Here is a 19,311-nt window from a genome sequence, read left to right as displayed (position 1 = left end):
GTGTTGGTCATACAGGAAGGGTGAGAGGTGGATGTTTGATGTTTTGGTGATGCTGTAAGGATTAAAAAGAGCTGTTTGGGTGTTGGTCATACAGGAAGGGTGAGAGGTGGATGTTTGATGTTTTGGTGATGCTGTAAGGATTGAAAGGAGCTGTTTGGGTGTTGGTCATATAGCAAGGGTGAGAGGTCGATGTTTGATGTTTTGATGATGCTGTAAGGATTAAAATGAGCTGTTTGGGGGTTGGTCACTGAGGTAGATGTTTGATGTTTTGGTGATGCTGAGATTGAAAGGAGCTGTTTGGGGTTCGTAACAATGTAACAATGTAAAGATAACAAAGAGCTATTTTTTGGGTGTGGACAACACTGACAACGTAAAGGAGCTGTTTGGTGCTGGCTGACGGTGCATGGCTGGCCGCTGCACCGATGTATGGGTGACAGTGATGGGCTGACGGAAGCTGCCCTGGGTAGGCTGACTGACCTTCTGTTGTTTGCTTGTGTTCTTGTGTATAGCGTTATCCCTACTCACACCATCCTCCCCTACCACACTCCTTCCACTCCAATCCACACACTTACCCATTCAACCCATCATCCACCTGCCCACTGCAATACCTCCGTCAACTCCTCCTTTCCCCTATGTTCCTATCCACTTACCACCTCACCTTACTTTCTCTCTCACCTTTTCTCACCTTTCGAATCATTTCCATTCACTTCCTCACCCTTACTGTCACCTCTCTTTCAATACCTCTTAATCACTTTTCCTACTCCTTCCACATACATTATTTCCATTCCTCTTTCATTCTTCACAACTATTCACTTATGTCTCTTCAATCCCTCATTATAATACCTTTCCCTCACCTACAACCTCTCTCACCTCCTATATATACCTCTCTCAACTCCTAATTAATCATCTTTCACTCACTACTTACTCCTTTCACTGGTATTATCTTCATTCCTCTTTCATTCTTCAGTAATATTCCTTTATTCCTCTTCTTTCCTCTATAATCTTACCTTTTCTTTCCCTCAACTCTAACCTCTCTTAACACCTTTTAATTTATCACCTTTCCCTCACTAACTCCTTCCACGGACATTTTCTTTATTCCTCTTTCAATCTTCACAACCATTAACACGTTCCTTTTCTTTCCCTTATAACCTCTCTTAACACCTCTTAATTATTCACCTTCCCTTACTACAGAGGTATTATATTTAGTCCTCTTTCATTCTTTTTAACCATTCTATTATTAATTTTCCTCCCCTAACAATCTCACCTTCCCCTTACCTATAGCCTCTCCTAACACTTCTTAATTAATCACCTTTCCGTCACTGATTACTCTTTCCACATGTGTCATATTCAGTACTCTTTCATTCTTCTTAACCATTCACTTATTCCTCTTCTTTCCCAATAATCTTACCTTTCCCTCAACTATAACCTCTCCTAACACTTTAATTAATCATCTTTCCGTCACTGATTACTCTTTCCACATGCATCATATTCAGTGCTCTTTCATTCTTCTTCACCATTCACTTATTCCTCTTCTTTCCCTAACAATCTTACCTTTCCCTCAACTATAACCTCTCCTAACACCTTTTAATTAATCAGCTTTCCTTTACTAACTCTTTCCGCAGGTGTAGTCACGGTCAGTCCAATCATTCCCCGTCTACGTCCCTCTTCCTGATCGCCCTTTCTTCCTAACCTACTTTTTTTTAACCTCTCCTAACACCTTTTAATTAGTCAGCTTTCCTTTACTAACTCTTTCCGCAGGTGTAGTCACGGTCAGTCCAATCATTCCCAGTCTACGTCCCCCTTCCTGATCGCCCTTTCTTCCTAACATACTTTTTTTTAACCTCTCCTAACACCTTTTTAATTAACCTTTCCTTTACTAACTCTTTCCGCAGGTGTAGTCACGGTCAGTCCAATCATTCCCCGTCTACATCCTCCTTCTTGATCGCCCTTTCTTCCTAACCTACTTTCCTCCTCCCACTGGTCCACCCGCCTCTCCACCTGCCACTCACCCACCACCCGCTGGCCTCAACTCCGTCTCTGTCTCCTTGATGGGTATCTTGAGCCCATCAAAATACCCTCCTTATCCTCCCTTATACAGCAACCCTTTCCTCCTCCTCCTCCTCTCTCTTCTCTCTAGCCTTCCATCCTTCCCTCCCACCTCCCTATCCTTATGCCTCTCCCTCTCTCTTTTTCTTTCTCCCCTCAAGGATCTCTCAATTTTCTTCTCCTCTCTCTACTCCCCGTCCGTTCCTCCCTCCCTCTCTCCTCCCTATTCTCTCTCTCTTCCTCTTTCTTTTTCCCCTCAAGGATATTTCTCCTTTTCCACCTATTCCCTCTACTTCTTGTCCTTCCCTCCTTCTCTCCTCTTCTCCCTCTCTTTTTTTCTGCCCTCAAGGATCTTTCTCCCTTTCCTCCTCCTCATCCCTCTACTGCCGAGCCTTCCCTTCTTCCATCTCTCCTCCCAATCCTTCTATCCCTCATTTCTTACTACTCTCAAGGATTCTTCTCCCTTTCCTCCTTTCCTTCGTTCTTCCCCTTTTCTCTTTCCTTCCCTATGAACATTCCCTCTTTTCTTTCTCTCTTTTTTCACAAATGTAGAAGCTGTTTGTGGATAAAAGTTTTGATCTCTCTCTCTCTCTCTCTCTCTCTCTCTCTCTCTCTCTCTCTCTCTCTCTGTCCTCCCGTTTCTTTCCGTTTTCTTGGGTTTTCCCTTCAAATCTAGTTCACTTTTCCTTTTTCCTCTCTCTCTCTCTCTCTCTCTCTCTCTCTCTCTCTCTCTCTCTCTCTCTCTCTCTCTCTCTCTCTCTCTCTCTCTCTCTCTCTTCACGATAATATCACACCCCTATTCCGTTTTCGCTGGTTTTCTTTTCCTTTTTTTCCCTTCCGTCTAAACACACCTCGTAAACACTCTCTCTCTCTCTCTCTCTCTCTCTCTCTCTCTCTCTCTCTCTCATCACGATAAAATCACACCCCATTCCGTTTTCGCTGGTTTTCTTTCCTTTTTTCCTTCCGTCTAAACACACTCTCTCTCTCTCTCTCTCTCTCTCTCTCTCTTCACGATAATATCACACCCCCATTCCGTTTTCGCTGGTTTTCTTTTCCTTTTTTTCCCTTCCGTCTAAACACACCTCGTAAACACTGAACCAACACATCCCGTTTTCTATGGCGGTGGCGCGGCCTCGCCCGACTTATGGCGCACTCGGCTCACTAAATCTTCGCCAACGACTTCCTCCACTTCTCCACTTGCTTTGGCTGCCCGCTCTCTCTCTGTCTGTCTGAATGTCTCTCTCTCATTCTTCAATCTTCTTTATATTTATTGGGTTTGTATGTCCTTGTGTCTGTCTGTCTGTCTGTCTGTCTGTCTGTCTGTCTGTGTGCGTCTCTCTCACCCTTCTCTTTCCTTCCTATCTGTTTACTTTGTTTCTTTGTCTGTCTGTTATTCTCTCTCACTCCTTGGTTCTCTCTCTCTCTCTCTCTCTCTCTCTCTCTCTCTCTCTCTCTCTCTCTCTCTCTCTCTCTCTCTCTCTCTCTCTTACATCTGAATAAAATACGACGGCGATTTATTAAGCAATCTAGTGTTCGAATGAGTCAATTGTGCTTCATCTTCGGAGGGCAAAACAACAGGATGAGAGGGCGTAGACGTCACAGGAGAAAGTCTATGCAGTCTGTTATATTTGTGTAAGTTCTTCTCTCCGTTTCCGTATATTCCGCTCTTCCCGTCTTTATCACTCTCTTCATCCATACTCCTACATTTTTCCCTCCCGCTCTTTATCACTTCTTTTCTCTAATTTCCCTGTATTTTGTCATATCCCTTTCTTTTCATTTCCTTTCTCCGTTCCTTTCTAGTTCTCCTTACTTCCTTTTTTCATTTTCTTTACTCCGTTCTTCCTCTCTCTTTCACTTTTACTTTATTTTCCTTTATTCCGTCCTTCCCTCGATCTTCTTCATTTTCTTTTCTTCCTTTTCCTATATTCTGTCCTTCCTCTTGTTCACTGTATCTCTCTTATTTTCTTTCTTTTACATATTTTTCTTATTTTTCCTATATTCTATCCTTCCTCTTGTTTACTGTATATCTCTTATTTTCCTTCTTTTTTATTTTTTCTTCGTTTCCCTTTATTCCATCCCTTCTTCCATCTTCTCCACTTCCTTTACTCATTTTCCTATACTTTGTTTCTTTTTTTTAACTTCGTTTCTCCATTACCCTATAATTAATTTCTCTCCTCTTTTCATTTCCTTTCTCCATATTCCAGTATTTCGTTCCCTCTGATCTCGTTTTCTCTTCATTTTTCCAGTTTCTCAGTATTCCGCTATTCCCCCTTTTTTATTTCCCTTTTCCATTTCCTTATCCGATCCTTGCTAGTTCTCTTTTTACTTCCCTGCTTCGTTTCCTGTACTCCTCCCTTCATTTTTACTTCCTTTCTTCTAAACCTAATATTCCATCCCTTTCCTAGCTTTTGTTCACTTACTTTCCCTATTTCCTTTTATTCCGTCTTTCCCTAGCTCTTTTTTGTCTTCCTTTCTTCATCTCCTTCTATTCGGTCCCTTCTTAGCTCTTTTCCATTTCCATTTTCGCTTCCCTATATTCCATCCCTTTCCTAGCTCTTGTTCACTCACTTTCTCTATTTCCTTTTATTCCGTCTTTCCCTAGCTCTTTTTTTTGTCTTCCTTTTTTCATCTCCTTCTATTCGGTCCCTTCTTAGCTCTTTTTTATTTCCTCTCTTCGATTCCCTATATCCCATTCTTTGTCTCCCTTCCTTCCTTCGTTTCTCTCTATATATTCCGTCCTTCTCATCTTTTTAACTTTCTCTCTTCACATCATTTTAATCTTATTCTCGATTCTCCTATTCATCTTTTTAATTACTTGTCGTTTATTTAAATGAATACAGAGATAAACTAATATCCCTCGAGGGCAGTGCTTTTTATCTTTCATCTCTCTCTCTCTCTCTCTCTCTCTCTCTCTCTCTCTCTCTCTCTCTCTCTCTCTCTCTCTCTCTCTCTCTCTCTCTAACATGCCACCCACGAAGCGTACATTTGAGCTCTCTTTCCTCTTAGCCGTCAAAACAAAGCAAATAACTCTCTCTCTCTCTCTCTCTCTCTCTCTCTCTCTCTCTCTCTCTCTCTCTCTCTCTCTCTCTCTCTCTCTCTCTCTCTCTCTCTCTCTCTCTCTCTCTCCCCATATCTTTCCTTAAGAGGGCAGGTAAGGAGGGGGGGAGAGGGGGAGACAGGATGACTCACAGCACGCCTTACCTTACTCTCTCCCCTCTCACTGCCCTTTCCTTTCCTTCCCTTTCCTTTCCTTCCCTTTCCTTTGATATACTAAGAAACGCGGCAGAGTAGGAAAAAGAAGGGAAGAAAAAAGGAGACGAGAGAGAGAGAGAGAGAGAAGAAATATGATGACAATAAAGATTAGTAAATAGAATAATAATGAGACTAAAAATAACACTAATAATGAGAAAAAAAAAAACAGTGAAAAATAAGAAAGTGATCGGAAGGAAGGAGAATATATGATGATGATGATGATGATGATGATGACGATGATAAGGATGATGATGATGATGATGATAATAATGATGACGATGATGACGATGATAAGGATGATGATGATGATGAAAAAAAATCAGGAATCAATATGAAGTAAAGCTAATGTTGTTTTAATTTGTTTTTTTCCTTTTTTTTTTTTTTTCAACGTCTTGTGTGTGTGTGTGTGTGTGTGTGTGTGTGTGTGTGTGTGTGTGTGCTTCTTTATTTACCTTTTTATTTATCTATTTATTTACTCTTGATCCTGTTGATACATTTGCATATTTGTTTGCATATTTAATTAAGGAAATCCATTTTTTATAAACTCTTCAGACAACCTGAGTCTTTCCTTCATGTATTTTTTTAGTTGTTTTTTTAACCTCCCCCTATTCTTTCTTTCCCTCTTTGTTTCTTTTGCTTCCCTCCTTATGTCTTTTCTTTTTCGTCCTTTATTTTTTACTCTCTCTCTCTCTCTCTCTCTCTCTCTCTCTCTCTCTCTCAACACCCTTTTGCTCACCCTTTCACCCCAACCATTTCATAGCTTCATCTTTTTCTACCTTAAACCATAGCTACTTTTCCCTCCTCCTTCTTTTCCTTTCTCCTTTCTTTTCCCTTTCCTCATCCACACACCTTTCCTCACATTCCCTTTCCCTCCCATACACTTTTCCATCATCCTTCCCTCTCACTCTCCTTCCCCCTTTCTTCAATATCTCTTCTTCTTTCTAACCTTGCGGATCATATCTTCTTTCCCCTTTCTCGCTTAAATTCCTCATTCCACATTCATCAAAATACCTCCCTCACATTCCCCTTTTCCCTCCTCTCTCCACCATCATCCGACGAAGACCTTCAGTATCTCTCTTCTTCTTTCTTTCCTCTTTCTCCTTCTTTCTTCCCGTTCCTCTCACTTTTCCTCCTTCCTTCTCCCTCTCCTCCCTTCCTTCATTGTCTCTCCTCCTCTCTAACTTCTCGTTCCTCCTCAGATTCGAAGCCTCGCGTGATCGACCGGGCTTCACTACCACGAGTCAGGCTTCGGACCATTAACTCTGAACCACCTGACACGAAGCTTCGGATTGGGCCAGGTCAGAGCAGGAGGAGGAAGAGGAAGGAGTTGGAGGAGGAGGAGGAGGAGGAAGAGGAGGGAGAGGGGAGAAGTATAGTAGGGAAGGATGTTATAGGTAGGGGAATGTGAAGAAAGGAAGTGGAGAAAAAGGAATATGCTGATGTGAGGATATTAAAAAAGAGGAGGAAGATGGAAAGGAGGAGGAAGACGAGAAGAAGAGGAATTAGTAGAACGAAAAAGAGGAGAAAGAAATGAAAGGAGGAATAGGAGGAAGATGAAAAGAAGAAGAAGAAGAGTAAGAGAAGGGAGGAAGGAAGTGAAAGATGGAAAAAAGAAAAGGAAGAGGAAATAATCAAGACTGAAAAACGGCCGATACGAGAACGAGATGGAGATATAAAATGAGAGAGAGAGGAGGGAAGAAAAGAACGAATGAATAGAGGAAGGACATTTAGCGAGAAGTCGTAAAAGAAACAATAGACTGGAGAAGGAGGAGGAAGAGGAGGAGGAGGAGAAAGAGAGAGAACCGCTTTCATCTGGATATAACTTTTTTACCTTTAAATATCAAATCTTATAAAAAAAAAAAAAGTTAGAGAATTAAGGAGGGAAGAGAAGGAGATTGAAAGGAAGAGACGTCAAGGTAAAGTTGGGAGGCATACGCTATAACTACGCGTGGCCTCGGTGCTCATCTCCGTCACACTGTCCCTTGAGCACAAATAGAGAGAGGGATGGAACAGAAGAAAAAAAATAAGGGGAGAAAGAAGAAAGAGAGCGTAAGGGAGATAAAAGAAGGGAAGGGAGTGATGAATGGACAGTAAGGGAAATAGAGAAGGAAGTGAGGGAGGAGGAGGAGGAAGAGGAGGAGGAGGAGGGGGAGAAAGGATTGAGGGAAAACGGAAGAGGGGAAAAAGGAAGGAGAGAGAGAGAGAGAGAGAGAGAGAGAGAGAGGGAAGAGGAGAATGAACATCTCTCCTCCTCCTCCTCCTCCTCATTCTCCTTTGTATACCTCCTGATGAACGAGTGACCTCCTCCTCCTCCTCCATAACCAGCTTCCATCATCTAATTTCCGCCCTGCACAACCACCTCTTCCACATTACGGCTCACCTCCTCCTCCTCCTCCTCCTCCTCCTCCTCCTCCTCCTCCTCCTCCTCCTTCTCCTCCTCCTCCTTTTTAGCTTCCTCTTCCATTTTCTTTTTTTTCAAATAGTTCTGCATTCTTCTTTTCTTTCACCCTTTTTTTTTTTCATTCAATGCTTCTCCTCCTCCTTCCTTCCTTTCTTTATGAGTTTTCCCTTTGTTCATTTTTCATCCTATATTCTTCATTTCCCCCTTCTCTATCTCCTCATCCTTATCTTTGTCCTTCTCTTCTCTTCTTTCTTTCGTTCCTTTCTGCACCCATATCACTTACTCCTTTTCCACACTTCTCTCCCCTTGTACCTTTCTTTTCATGTCCTTTCCATGCCTTTTCTCGCTATTCCTTCTACTGCGCCATTCTTCCCTTTTCCATATCTTTTCGGCCTCCCTCTTCCTCCTCCTATTCTTCCTCTTTTCTTGGTACTTCTTCGATTCCTTTTACTTCACCATTCTGCCCTTTTTTCCCTCTTCTCTCCAGCTCCTCTTCTTCTCTTCCTTCAACCTCCTTCACCTTCACTTCCATCACGCAGTAAAACAAACTTCCATCATCTTTTTTTTTCCCCTTTTAACGTTACTTCCTCCTCTTGATAACCTGCATGCAAGCCACTCTTTCCCTCCCTTCCTTTCCCTCTCCCTCCTCTTCCTTCCCTTCCCTCTCCCTCCTCTCCCTTCCCTTGCCTCTCCCTCCTCTTCCTTCCCTTCCCTCTCCCTCCTCTCCCTTCCCTTGCCTCTCCCTCCTCTCCCTTCCCTTGCCTCTCCCTCCTCTCCCTTCCCTTCCCTCTCCATCCTCTCCCTTCCCTTGCCTCTCCCTCCTCTCTCTTCCCTTGCCTCTCCCTCCTCTCCCTTCCCTTGCCTCTCCCTCCTCTCCCTTCCCTTCCCTCTCCCTCCTCTCCCCTTGCCTCTCCTTCCTCTCCCTTCCCTTGCCTCTCCCTCCTCTCCCTTCCCTCCTTCTCCCTCCTCGCCCGTCCCTTCACCCTTTTATCTCATTTCCTTCTTCCCTTCCTACTCTCCTCCCCGTGCATCACTCCCGTATACCACAATTCTTTCCTTTATTCCTTTTCTATTTTTATCTCTTATCACCTGAAGCTATATATAAGATGTGCTATAAGAGGAATGATAAGTAAGTCTCCCATTCAATTTTCCTTCCTTTTTTTTTTATCTATTCCTCTTTTTCTACCCTTCTTCCTCCTCCTTCTTTTGTTCCTCCTCCTCGCTATCTTCTTCCTGTCCATGTTCAAGCTTCCTCAGTCTTTCCTTTCATCCTTCTCTGCGCCCTTCTCAGTGATGTTATATACCTGGACTTTCAGAAAGCCTTCGACAAGGTACCGCACGAGCGACTCCTAAAGAAACTGCACTCGGCGGGCATTGGAGCCAATCTGATCGCGTGGATAAGAGATTGGCTCACCGACAGAAAACAACGAGTACTACTCAACGGACAGCCTTCCGATTGGCTTCCAGTCACTAGTGGAGTGCCTCAAGGGTCAGTGCTGGGACCCATTCTCTTCATCAAATATATCAACGACCTCGAATCAGGACTGAAATCCACAATATCGAAATTTGCTGATGACACTAAGGTGGGGGGAAAGGCCCTCACAAAGACCGACTGCGAAATCATTCAGAAAGACCTCAATCACATTATCGAATGGTTGGAAAAATGGCAAATGTCCTTTAATGTTGACAAATGCAAAGTCATGCACATTGGGTCCAGAAATAGTAACCACACATACATCATGAATGGGAGACCTCTGCAAGCGATGCAGGAGGAAAAAGATCTTGGAGTCACTATCAGCAGTGACCTGAAACACGCGAATCACTGTAAAAAAGCATACAACAAAGCCAACACTATGCTCGGGTTCATAGCGAGGAACTTCGAGTGTAAAACGCCAGACGTGATGCTATCCTTGTATAATTCCATGGTAAGACCGCACCTCGAGTATGCAGTACAGTTCTGGTCTCCTAATTACAGAAAGGACATTGATTTACTGGAAAGGATTCAACGACGCGCCACGAAAATGATACCAACCTTAAGGGCTCAACCGTACGAGGAACGACTCAAGCGACTCAATCTCTTTACATTGGAGAAAAGACGCCTACGAGGATATATGATTCAAGTCTTCAAGTATCTGAAAAAATTCAATAACGTCGATTACTCCAATTTCTTTGAATTGCAAACCAACTCAAGAACTAGAAATAACGGTTTACCCATTCAGTCTCGTCGATGTAACACAAACATCGGAAGGAGTTTCTTTTCAAACCGAGTCATCCGTCACTGGAACAATCTTCCTTCAGAAGTAGTAAATGCGAATACTATCAACTCCTTCAAATATAGAATCGACCGTCACTTCGCTGCGTCGGGAGTAAACTGAATATTGAGTTGCTTTCATCTGCTCCTCAATATCGAGGTGCTTTCATCTGCTCCTCAATGTCGAGGTGCTTTCATCTGCTCCCCAGGCCCCAAGTGGCTGTCGAGCAGATTAAATCACCAAAGCGGGCAACCTCGTAATGAGCCAATAGGCTTTCTGTTGCCTGCGTTTCCATGTTTCCATGTTTCCATGTTTCTCGGTTTTCTTTCTTTTCATCTTTCCTTCTCTTGATTTTTCCCGTCTCTATTTCCTTCTTCTTATCCTTTGCCATTTTTTTCTTCCTTTGCTTTATATTTTTTTTTCCTTTTCTCTTTTTTTTCTTATCTTCTGCTGCTGCTTATTTTTGCTCATCCATTTCCTTTTATTCCTCCTCCTCCTCCCCCTCTTCCTCCTCCTCCTCCTCCTCTTTCCAAAGGGCGTAAAATTCTGCAAGAGTGATGTTAGTTTATTGTTGCGTGTGTTGGCTAGGTCGAGAGAGAGAGAGAGAGAGAGAGAGAGAGAGAGAGAGAGAGAGAGAGAGAGAGAGAAAATAGCATAAAGCATAAAGAATTGTCAATGCCATACAATGATACACTATAAGTTTACTGTGGGACTAAGATATGGGCCATCCTTGCAGCTGTGTGTTGAAACCGCTTCCGGGTGGGGGGTGGGGGGGGCAAGGGGCTGGCTCGATGCTAAAAGATTTTGTGGGGGGCGAGTGGCGGTGGGTTCGGGGCAGAGTTATGTGCCTCTGAATTATCCCCCCCCCCCCACTCCCCTATCCTTCACGCAAACAAACAAAGTAACACAAGACAACAAAATATATAATACCAACCTTTGCACCTATTCAACCCCCCCCCCCCCCTCACAACTCCACATTCCCCCCACACCTATATCCCCCCACCCCATCCTACCCACACCAACTCACTCACCCACCAACACTCCCCCCCATTCCTACCCTCCCACCTAAACCCACTCAACCACACACACACACACTAAAAGATTTCACAATACTACGTCGTGCTGAGAACCTGTCCCTTCCATCTGAGTAGAGAAAGAAATAAAAGGTTAGGTTTATCGATCTCCAGTAAGTCAAAGTGTAATAAACGGAAAGTATCGGAGCCACTGAGCATTTTGAGCCTTAGTACTGCAATTATACGTCATTTCAGGGAAGGTGAGTTTGTTGTTGATTGGATGGCGGCGGCGGCGGTGGTAGAGGTGGTGGTATTAGTCAAGGGTATTAGTAGTAGTATTGGTGGTGATGCTGGTTGAGAGTACATGCTCGGGATGGTGGTGGTTGTGGTAGTGATGGTGGTGATGGTGATGGTAGGGTGGTAGCTGTGGTAGTGGTGTTGGTGGGCATGATAGTTGTAGTATTAGTGGTGCTAGTGGTTAAGTGGACATGCTAGGAGATGGTGGTAGTGGTGTGATGGTGTTTGTAATGTCGGTGGTAGCGGTTGCAGGGCGGTGGTGGTAGTGGTGTGATGGTGGTTGTAATGACGGTGGTAGCGGTTGCAGGGCGGTGGTGGTAGTGATAGTTGTCGTGGTGGTGGTGTTAGTCGTAGTATTAGTGGTCGTGGTAGTTAAGAGAGAAGACAATGCGAGAGGAGGGAATAATATAGAAAAGGAGAAAGCACTGTAGCAGAGGAAGGGACACTGTAACCTTATATAATTTCTTACCATCCCTCATCTCATCCTTACTTCCAAGAATCTAATCCCATTCTGAAAGTGTCTCTTGATCTTCCTGCGCAACGACTGGAAGGAAAGAGTCGTTCAGTATTTTACCGATGCCCTCTGTGTTGTCAATAAGCTAACCTGTGTCTGATTTTAAAGGTCCTATTCTCTCCACGACTTTCTTTTCTCATCCTCAAAAAAATCCCTTGGGGTCACTTATATGAAAGAAAAGGAAAAGGAGAATGGGGAAGAAAAAGAAGAAAAGGGAGAACAAGCAGTTAAAAAAAGATTAAGTTGATGAAGCAAGGGAAAGAAAAGGAAAATAAGAGGAAGTAGGACTAAACTAAGAGGAGGAAGGTAAGTTGCCTGCGTAGAAACAAGAGGAGAAGTAGGAGAAAGAGGAGGAAGATGAGCTGATTTCGAAGAGGAGAGGTATAGTAGTGGGAGGAGCAGGAGGACTTGGCTGCGTAGTAGGAAGAGGAAAAGCAGGAGGGGGAAGAGGAAGTGAATTTGGCAGCGAAGTAGAAAGAACAGAAGGAGCAGAAGAAGAGGAGGAGGATTAGCTGGCTGAGTAGTAAGAAGAGAAGCAGGAAGAGGAGGAGGAGTTGGCTGCATAGTAGGAATGGAAGCGGTAGGAAGAGGAGGAGGAGTTGGGTGCGTAGTTGGAAGAGGAGGAGCAGAAGGAGGAAGAAGAGGAAGAGGGTAAGGCAGCGTCGGACCCTTCCCTCCTGGCGCCGGCCCCCGCGACGTGGGGCTGATGGCCGGCCTTCCGATGCACATATCCGCTGTACGCATCATTACCCAGGAGGAGGAGGAGGAAGAGGAGGAGGAGGAGGAGGAGGAGACAAGAAAAGAAGCAGTAATAGAAGTGGGAGAAAGAAAGGAGCAGTAGCAGGTGGAGGAGGAGGAGGAAAAGGGGGGGAGGTAGAGGAGGAGGCAAGAAAAGGAGCAGAAGAAAATGGAAACAAGAGAAACATGGAAATGCAGACAACAGAGAGCTTACTGGCTCGATACGATAACAAGGCTGCTCTCTCTGGTGATTTAATCTACCCGACAGTCACTTTAAGCCTGCAGAATAGATGTCAGCGCTTCAGTGTGTACGTTCAATTTACTCCTGATGTAAAAAATAAGCGTTTGATTCGATTTTAAAGTTGATGGTTTTCACACCTACTACGTCTGAAGGAAGATATTTTCAGTGGCGGATGACTCGGTTAAAAAAAAAAAAACCTCCTGCCAATGTCTTTATTACGTCGCCTTGCTTGAAAGGGACGAAGAGGATGAGAAGAATGAGGACGAGGACATGCAAGAGGAGGAGGAAGAGGAGGAAGAAGAAGAAGAAGAAGGATAAGAGAGGGAACACTGAGCAAGGAGAAATGAATGAGGAAGAAAAAGAACAAATAATTTAAGGAAACAGCCAGTTAAGTAAAATCAAAGTATTAACTCTCATTTAAGTAATAAGAAAAAATAAGAGGAAGAAGAAGATGAAAATAATTATTTAAAGAGTAAAGTATAAAAAGGCAATGAGAAGGCGAAAGGTTGAAGGAGGAAGAGATCGAGGAGTAACAGGAGGAGGAGGAGGAGGAGGAGGAGGAGGCGCTGTGGGTGGCAAGATGAGGGAGGGAACTCTCTGGGAAGACAAATAAACCAACAGAGGTAAACCAGTGAGAGAGAGAGAGAGAGTAATTTTGTTTCACTTACATTAATAAAACGTAGTTAAATGACATAAAAATACACACACACACACACACACACACACACACACACACACACACACACCTAAGAGCAGCGCCACATAAACACTCACACAATCGGCAACTCTTCGCGCCAAAAAAACAAAAAACAAAACAAAAAACAAAAACAAAAATAATATCAAGGACGAGTTGGTTGCTGCAAGACGTCTTCTGGTGACCCCCTCCGCAGCCTCCCTCTGGGTCTGACTCTCGCCCCCCCCCCCCCCCCGCCCCGCCCTCTAACCCCGCTCTCCCCTCACTCCTCCCTTACCTCCCCTTCCCTCCGCCTACTCCTTTCTCCCCGGTTCCTTTACTTGTTCATGTCACTTTCCCTACGACTACTCCTTCCTCCCCGGTCTCTATACTTGTTCATGTCACTTTCCCTACGACTACTCCTTCCTCCCCGGTCTCTATACTTGTTCATGTCACTTTCCCAACGCCGACTCCTTTTTCCCCGGTCTCTATACTTGTTCATGTCACTTTCCCTACGACTACTCCTTCCTCCCCGGTCTCTATACTTGTTCATGTCACTTTCCCTACGACTACTCCTTCCTCCTCATCCTTTATTCTTGTTCACTCAATCCTCATCTCCCCCCCACCCCCCGCCCACTCCTTTCTCCCCATCCTCAATCCTTGCTCAATCATTCCTCCCACCGCCTCTTTACCAACCTGGTTTCCCCGCTCTCTATCCCCGCTCACTTAGTCCCACATCAAAGCTATCTTCTCACTCTTTTCTTCCCTTCTCATTTTCCCTGCTCAGTCCGATGTCTGAACTCTCCTTCCTCTACTTCCCTTTCTACATCCCTGGTCTATATTCCTTCCGTTTCTTTTTCCCTCTCTACGCCTGCTCAATAATATAGTCTCAGATTAGAGCTCTCCGTCCTTCATTTTTTTTCCCTCTCTCTATATATCCGTGGTCACTTTGTCCTAAGTTACACCTCTCCTTCCTTCGTTTACTCTCTCTTATTCATGGTCACTTATTCCTTCATCTGAGCTATTCATCCCCCACCTACTCTTTCCCCTCTTTCTCCTCCCTTTTCCACTTCTCTCTCTTTTCTTCGTCCTCTCCGTCCTTCCTCTGATTTGGACTTGACTGCCTAGAATCACAGCTCCTCACAGTGTAAAAGCGGAAAAACGAAGCAGTATAAAAGAAAGTAAAGAAAATGTCTCGTTAGTTTTTGGTCCAAGAAAAACGGCGGTGGTTGAAGTTTGTATTTATGATCAAAGTTTTTTTATTCTTTATATGTTGAGCTGCCGTTCCCAGGCGTGAAATATGCGTGCGTCGTTTAGCTTTGATGTGACGGCGGTGTTGGCGTTAGACAGCCGCTACACACACACACACACACACACACACACACATACACATTCACACACATAAAATATCCTTTCTGGCAACCGATTTCTTTGTAGTAGGAACATGCTGCGAGCCTTTTTTTTTGGCGGGGTCCTTGGTTTGCCTCTTAACATAACACACACACACACACACACACACACACGGGCACAGGTTCTTCGGCCGGGCGTGCAGCAAGGCGCATCTCTCCGTGCTCTTGACATGAGGGCGGGGCGGGGTTTGGCTTGGCTTCTTGCAGGATACTCGCATAGTTTACTGGCCTATTCCGACAGTCGAAGGTGTGTTATATTTTAGTCTTTTCTATTAACATCCGCATATGGCTTGGTTACACATACCTGCTACAGTCGAAGGTATGTTTTGCTCTTTACTATTACGTTCCTATTCACATAAGGCTTCCTCCTAGATAACTACTTCACTTTTTAAGACCCTCCGAATATAATGCAGCTTTGATCACTGAAACGCCCAAGGATTGATATAAACAGACCCCAAAATATATACGGCAGGTTTTCACCGTGCCAACCAGCTCCTGATGCTTACACTTGCAAACTACAAATGTTTAACGATGACTCAAGTCGTACAGCAATCGGTGCTATCTAAGGTTCCAAAGCCAAGCACTTATATTAAAAGATTACAACTTATTAACAATACACTTAGCTGCAAGAAAAAAAAAGAACTCGATATTGCGAGTCTGCAAAAATCTAACGTTCTAAGTGACTGACGATGGTTATTTGTGTTAGCTGTAACCTTACATAACAAGAAAAAAAAAGGAAAAAGAGTAAGAAAAAGGACACTTGCAAATCTTGACAGTTGGACAATAACTGACTCTGCGCCTCGCCCCACACTAAACACAATATGAACAAGTAAAAAAAAAAAAATACACCGCCACAACTAAAATGCTTCTGCTTCACTGAGACTGGATTAACATCACACACGGAAAAGATGAACATAAACCAGACACAACAATACTGGAACCCCATAAATGTAGTTGTATGATGACGATACTACCACTACTACTACTACTACTACTACTACTACTATTACTACTACTACTACTACTAATAATAATAATAATAATAAGAGAAAAAAAGACGAAGAAAAAGAAGAAAAAAGAAGAAAACAAGAAAAAAGAAAAAAAAAGGAGGAGAAGGATAAGAACAAAAAGAACAGGAAGAAGAAAAAGACGAATAAAAACAAAAAACAAGAACAAGAACAAACATAATAACAAGAAGAAAAAACAGGAAGAAAAAGAACGACAACAACAGCAACAAAAATAACTACAACAAACAACAAATAAAACAAACAAACCAAACAATACCCAGCCCAACCCAACCCCCTAGAGTCACCGTCCTTGGCTGGCCTAATACATACACCCTACAACGGTCCCCTCCCCCCCCCCCTTACCCTCACCACCCTCGCCAACCCACCTGCGAGAAGTTGAGGCCGTTGAGGGGGACGCACTGCTCCTCCACATGCTCCACGGCGCCGGTCTGCTTGGTGAGCCGCTCCGCCTCCTGCGCCAAGTACAGATCAAGCACCGGTACCCCGCGGCTCCGGATGTCGCTCTCCGTCAGGCTGTTCACCATCAGCATCACCCACACCGGCCGTTTCCTCTCCCAGTTACCTGTTGGGGGAGACGAAGGGTTGGTTAGCTGGATGGGTTGTGTGGTTGGACAGGTGGTGAGTGTTGATGAAAGGGTTGAATAGCAGTAGTAGTAGTATTAGTATTAGTAGTAGTGGTAGTAGTAGTGGTAGTAGCAGTAGTGGTGGTGGTAATTATATTGATACTGAGGAGATAAATAGCAATAATGATAAAAATAGTGATAATAGTTACATAATAATAATAATAATAATAATAATAATAATAATAATAATAATAATGAAATAGAGAGGCAGGTAGGGAACGATAGCCATACAGACAGTAAGAAATAAAGGCAGCAATCAGATAGCCAAATATGCAAACGGAAATATATAATCCTTCTAAACACGAATCCATCACGACACCAAAAACAGAGCAACAAACAAAATCCTTTCACACACACACACACACACACACACACACACACACACACACACACACACACACACACACACACACACACACACACACACACACACACATACACACACACACACAAACTCGCACACACCCATAAAAGAAAACAAGGTATGCAGGTGGCCCTATTAATGCATGTAGACAGGAGTAGCGGAGGGGAGCACGTAAACCACCCGACGACGACTACCTGTGAACGAGGCGGGGACAAAGGTGAGGACACGGATCACCTGCCCAGTACAGGTAGCCGCGCATAATGGCCTGATTAGTGGGGCTTAACACGCGAGGAGAATCCATTTATACATCGAGGCGCGCACATACTGACTCCTTAACAAGGGTCTTCACAAGTAATTGGCGCGGCAGGTAACATACAGCAATAACGAGGAACCGCAAGGTCGAAACGCTAATTAATTTATGCAACACCTGAAGAATGCAAACAAACTAATCTTAATGTGGAGGGTGACGTAACCTAAGCACATGTTTTCTCTCTCTATATGTCATGTCAAGGGAAAACTATACACATAACGAACGAACACACACGCACACAAATACAATAAACAAACACAAACGCCGTATAGGAGGAAGGTTAAGGGATATAAAAAATAAAAAAAACGATAAAAAGTTGGGGTAACCTAAGAACAAATATTATCTTTTTTATATGTCATGTCATGGGAAACCTACATGGGTAACAAACACAAGCACAACAAACAAACAGAATCTCAGCTCAGGGGACAAATAAACGAACAAATAAATAAAAATAAAGAAGATAAAATAGCCACTTATAATAAACGCTGCACCTACGTAGATGATACTTGAAATATTGTCATAACTTATTTTTTTTAGCATGCAGCAACAACAGCTCATGCATGCTAAAAAACACATTATAATATAGAGACAGAGATAAGAGTGGTAAAATATCTCCACCGTAAACATACATCAAGCCAAGCCCAAGCTGCATATCACTAAAATAAGCAATCTACCTTCATTATAATTATTTTGTTATAGTCTTGCGAGAGAGAGAGCGGTAAATCATGTGTGAGAGGGCATACATCACAGGTGTTAAGATATGCATATAATCCGCTGCGATGTACAGTGGCCCTAAAAAGTCGTGTCACAGAACAAGCCTCACTGCTCTTAGGGAGGATAGCTATTCTTTTTATTCTTTTTTTTTACATCTAATTATTATTCCATCTGTAAGTACATCGAACTCTTGCTATTTGATTCATCTGTCTAGTGCTCTTCTTCTGTACACGCCCATATATATTTCATTATCATATCTAGGTTAATTCTTTTCTTTGTTACTTTCAATATATGTTGCTACAGCTTAAAGAATGAGAAGTGATGTAGATATTCCTCTCTCTCTCTCTCTCTCTCTCTCTCTCTCTCTCTCTCTCTCTCTCTCTCTCTCTCTCTCTCTCTAACACACACACACACACACACACACACACACACACACACACACACGTCAATCACCCCGCTGTCAGACGTTGCCCAACCCTTGCATTCCTCGCCTTACATGTTTGCTTGTTTTCTTCCTTGCTTGTTTTTTCTTGCCCAAGTGTTATCTTTCTTTGCTTTTTTTCCGCTATCCTAAATATTTTTCTTCTTTTGCTGTTATCCTTCACTTTACTTGTATCATCCGATGTCCTGTTTTAAACCTCCTTTCTTACTTGGTTTTATCTAGTATTAAATTCTTTCTTTATACGTATACGAATGAATTTTGATACATATTTCCACCCATTCCTTCGCTTTTCGTTGATTATTTAATCCCACTAAATTTTTCTTTTCTTTTTCCCAGTTATCCGGTTCGTCCATTCTGTGTGTGTGTGTGTGTGTGTGTGTGTGTGTGTGTGTCTCTCTCTCTCTCTCTCTCTCTCTCTCTCTCTCTCTCTCTCTCTCTCTCTCTCTCTCTCTCTCTCTCTCTCTCTCTCTCCACGGCAGTTTATTTCTTTTATGCTTTATTTATTCATTCATGGTTTCGTCACTAGTTGTCTTCTTTCCATTTGTTTATTTATGTGAAGGTCCTCGGCTCAGTTTTACACACCCACCCACCCACACCCATTCACCCACACACCATCACCCACCCACACCCATCCACCCACCCACCCACCCACACCCACACAGACGCACACCAACACCCACCCCCACCCCCACCCACACCAACACCATCACCCACACCCATACACCCACACACCAACACACCACACCCATACACTCCACCCCCACCCCCCACCCCCACCCCACTCCCACACCCATACACACACCCACACACGGGCAGAGAGAGAGAGAGAGAGAGAGAGAGTCATCAATAACACCGGCAGTCATTGTTCTCTCACACTCGATTCGCGAATTTCAATTAAACGCTTATTGTTCACATACCTGGCCCGCTTCACCTGAGACCCGCCCCGCCCCTCCCCGCCTCTCTCTCTCTCTCTCTCTCTCTCTCTCTCTCTCTC

At 43.6% G+C, this 19,311-nt stretch overlaps 1 protein-coding gene across 1 annotated transcript in view; it reads right to left on the bottom strand.

Moving 5' to 3' along the window:
* Positions 1-19,311, bottom strand: part of LOC126998306 (metalloprotease TIKI1-like) — a 126,421-nt gene that overhangs the window by 39,219 nt on the left and 67,891 nt on the right. Inside the window, exon 4 of the mRNA XM_050859793.1 lies at positions 16,230-16,426. Within this exon, the coding sequence (XP_050715750.1) occupies positions 16,230-16,426 (197 nt within the window). The remainder of the gene's footprint in view (positions 1-16,229; positions 16,427-19,311) is intronic.

This window comes from Eriocheir sinensis, chromosome 14 (assembly GCF_024679095.1).
Source record: "Eriocheir sinensis breed Jianghai 21 chromosome 14, ASM2467909v1, whole genome shotgun sequence".
Lineage (NCBI taxonomy): Eukaryota > Metazoa > Arthropoda > Malacostraca > Decapoda > Varunidae > Eriocheir > Eriocheir sinensis.
The sequence above is the reverse complement of the archived record's forward strand: the minus strand, read 5'-3'. Positions and strand labels throughout refer to the sequence as shown.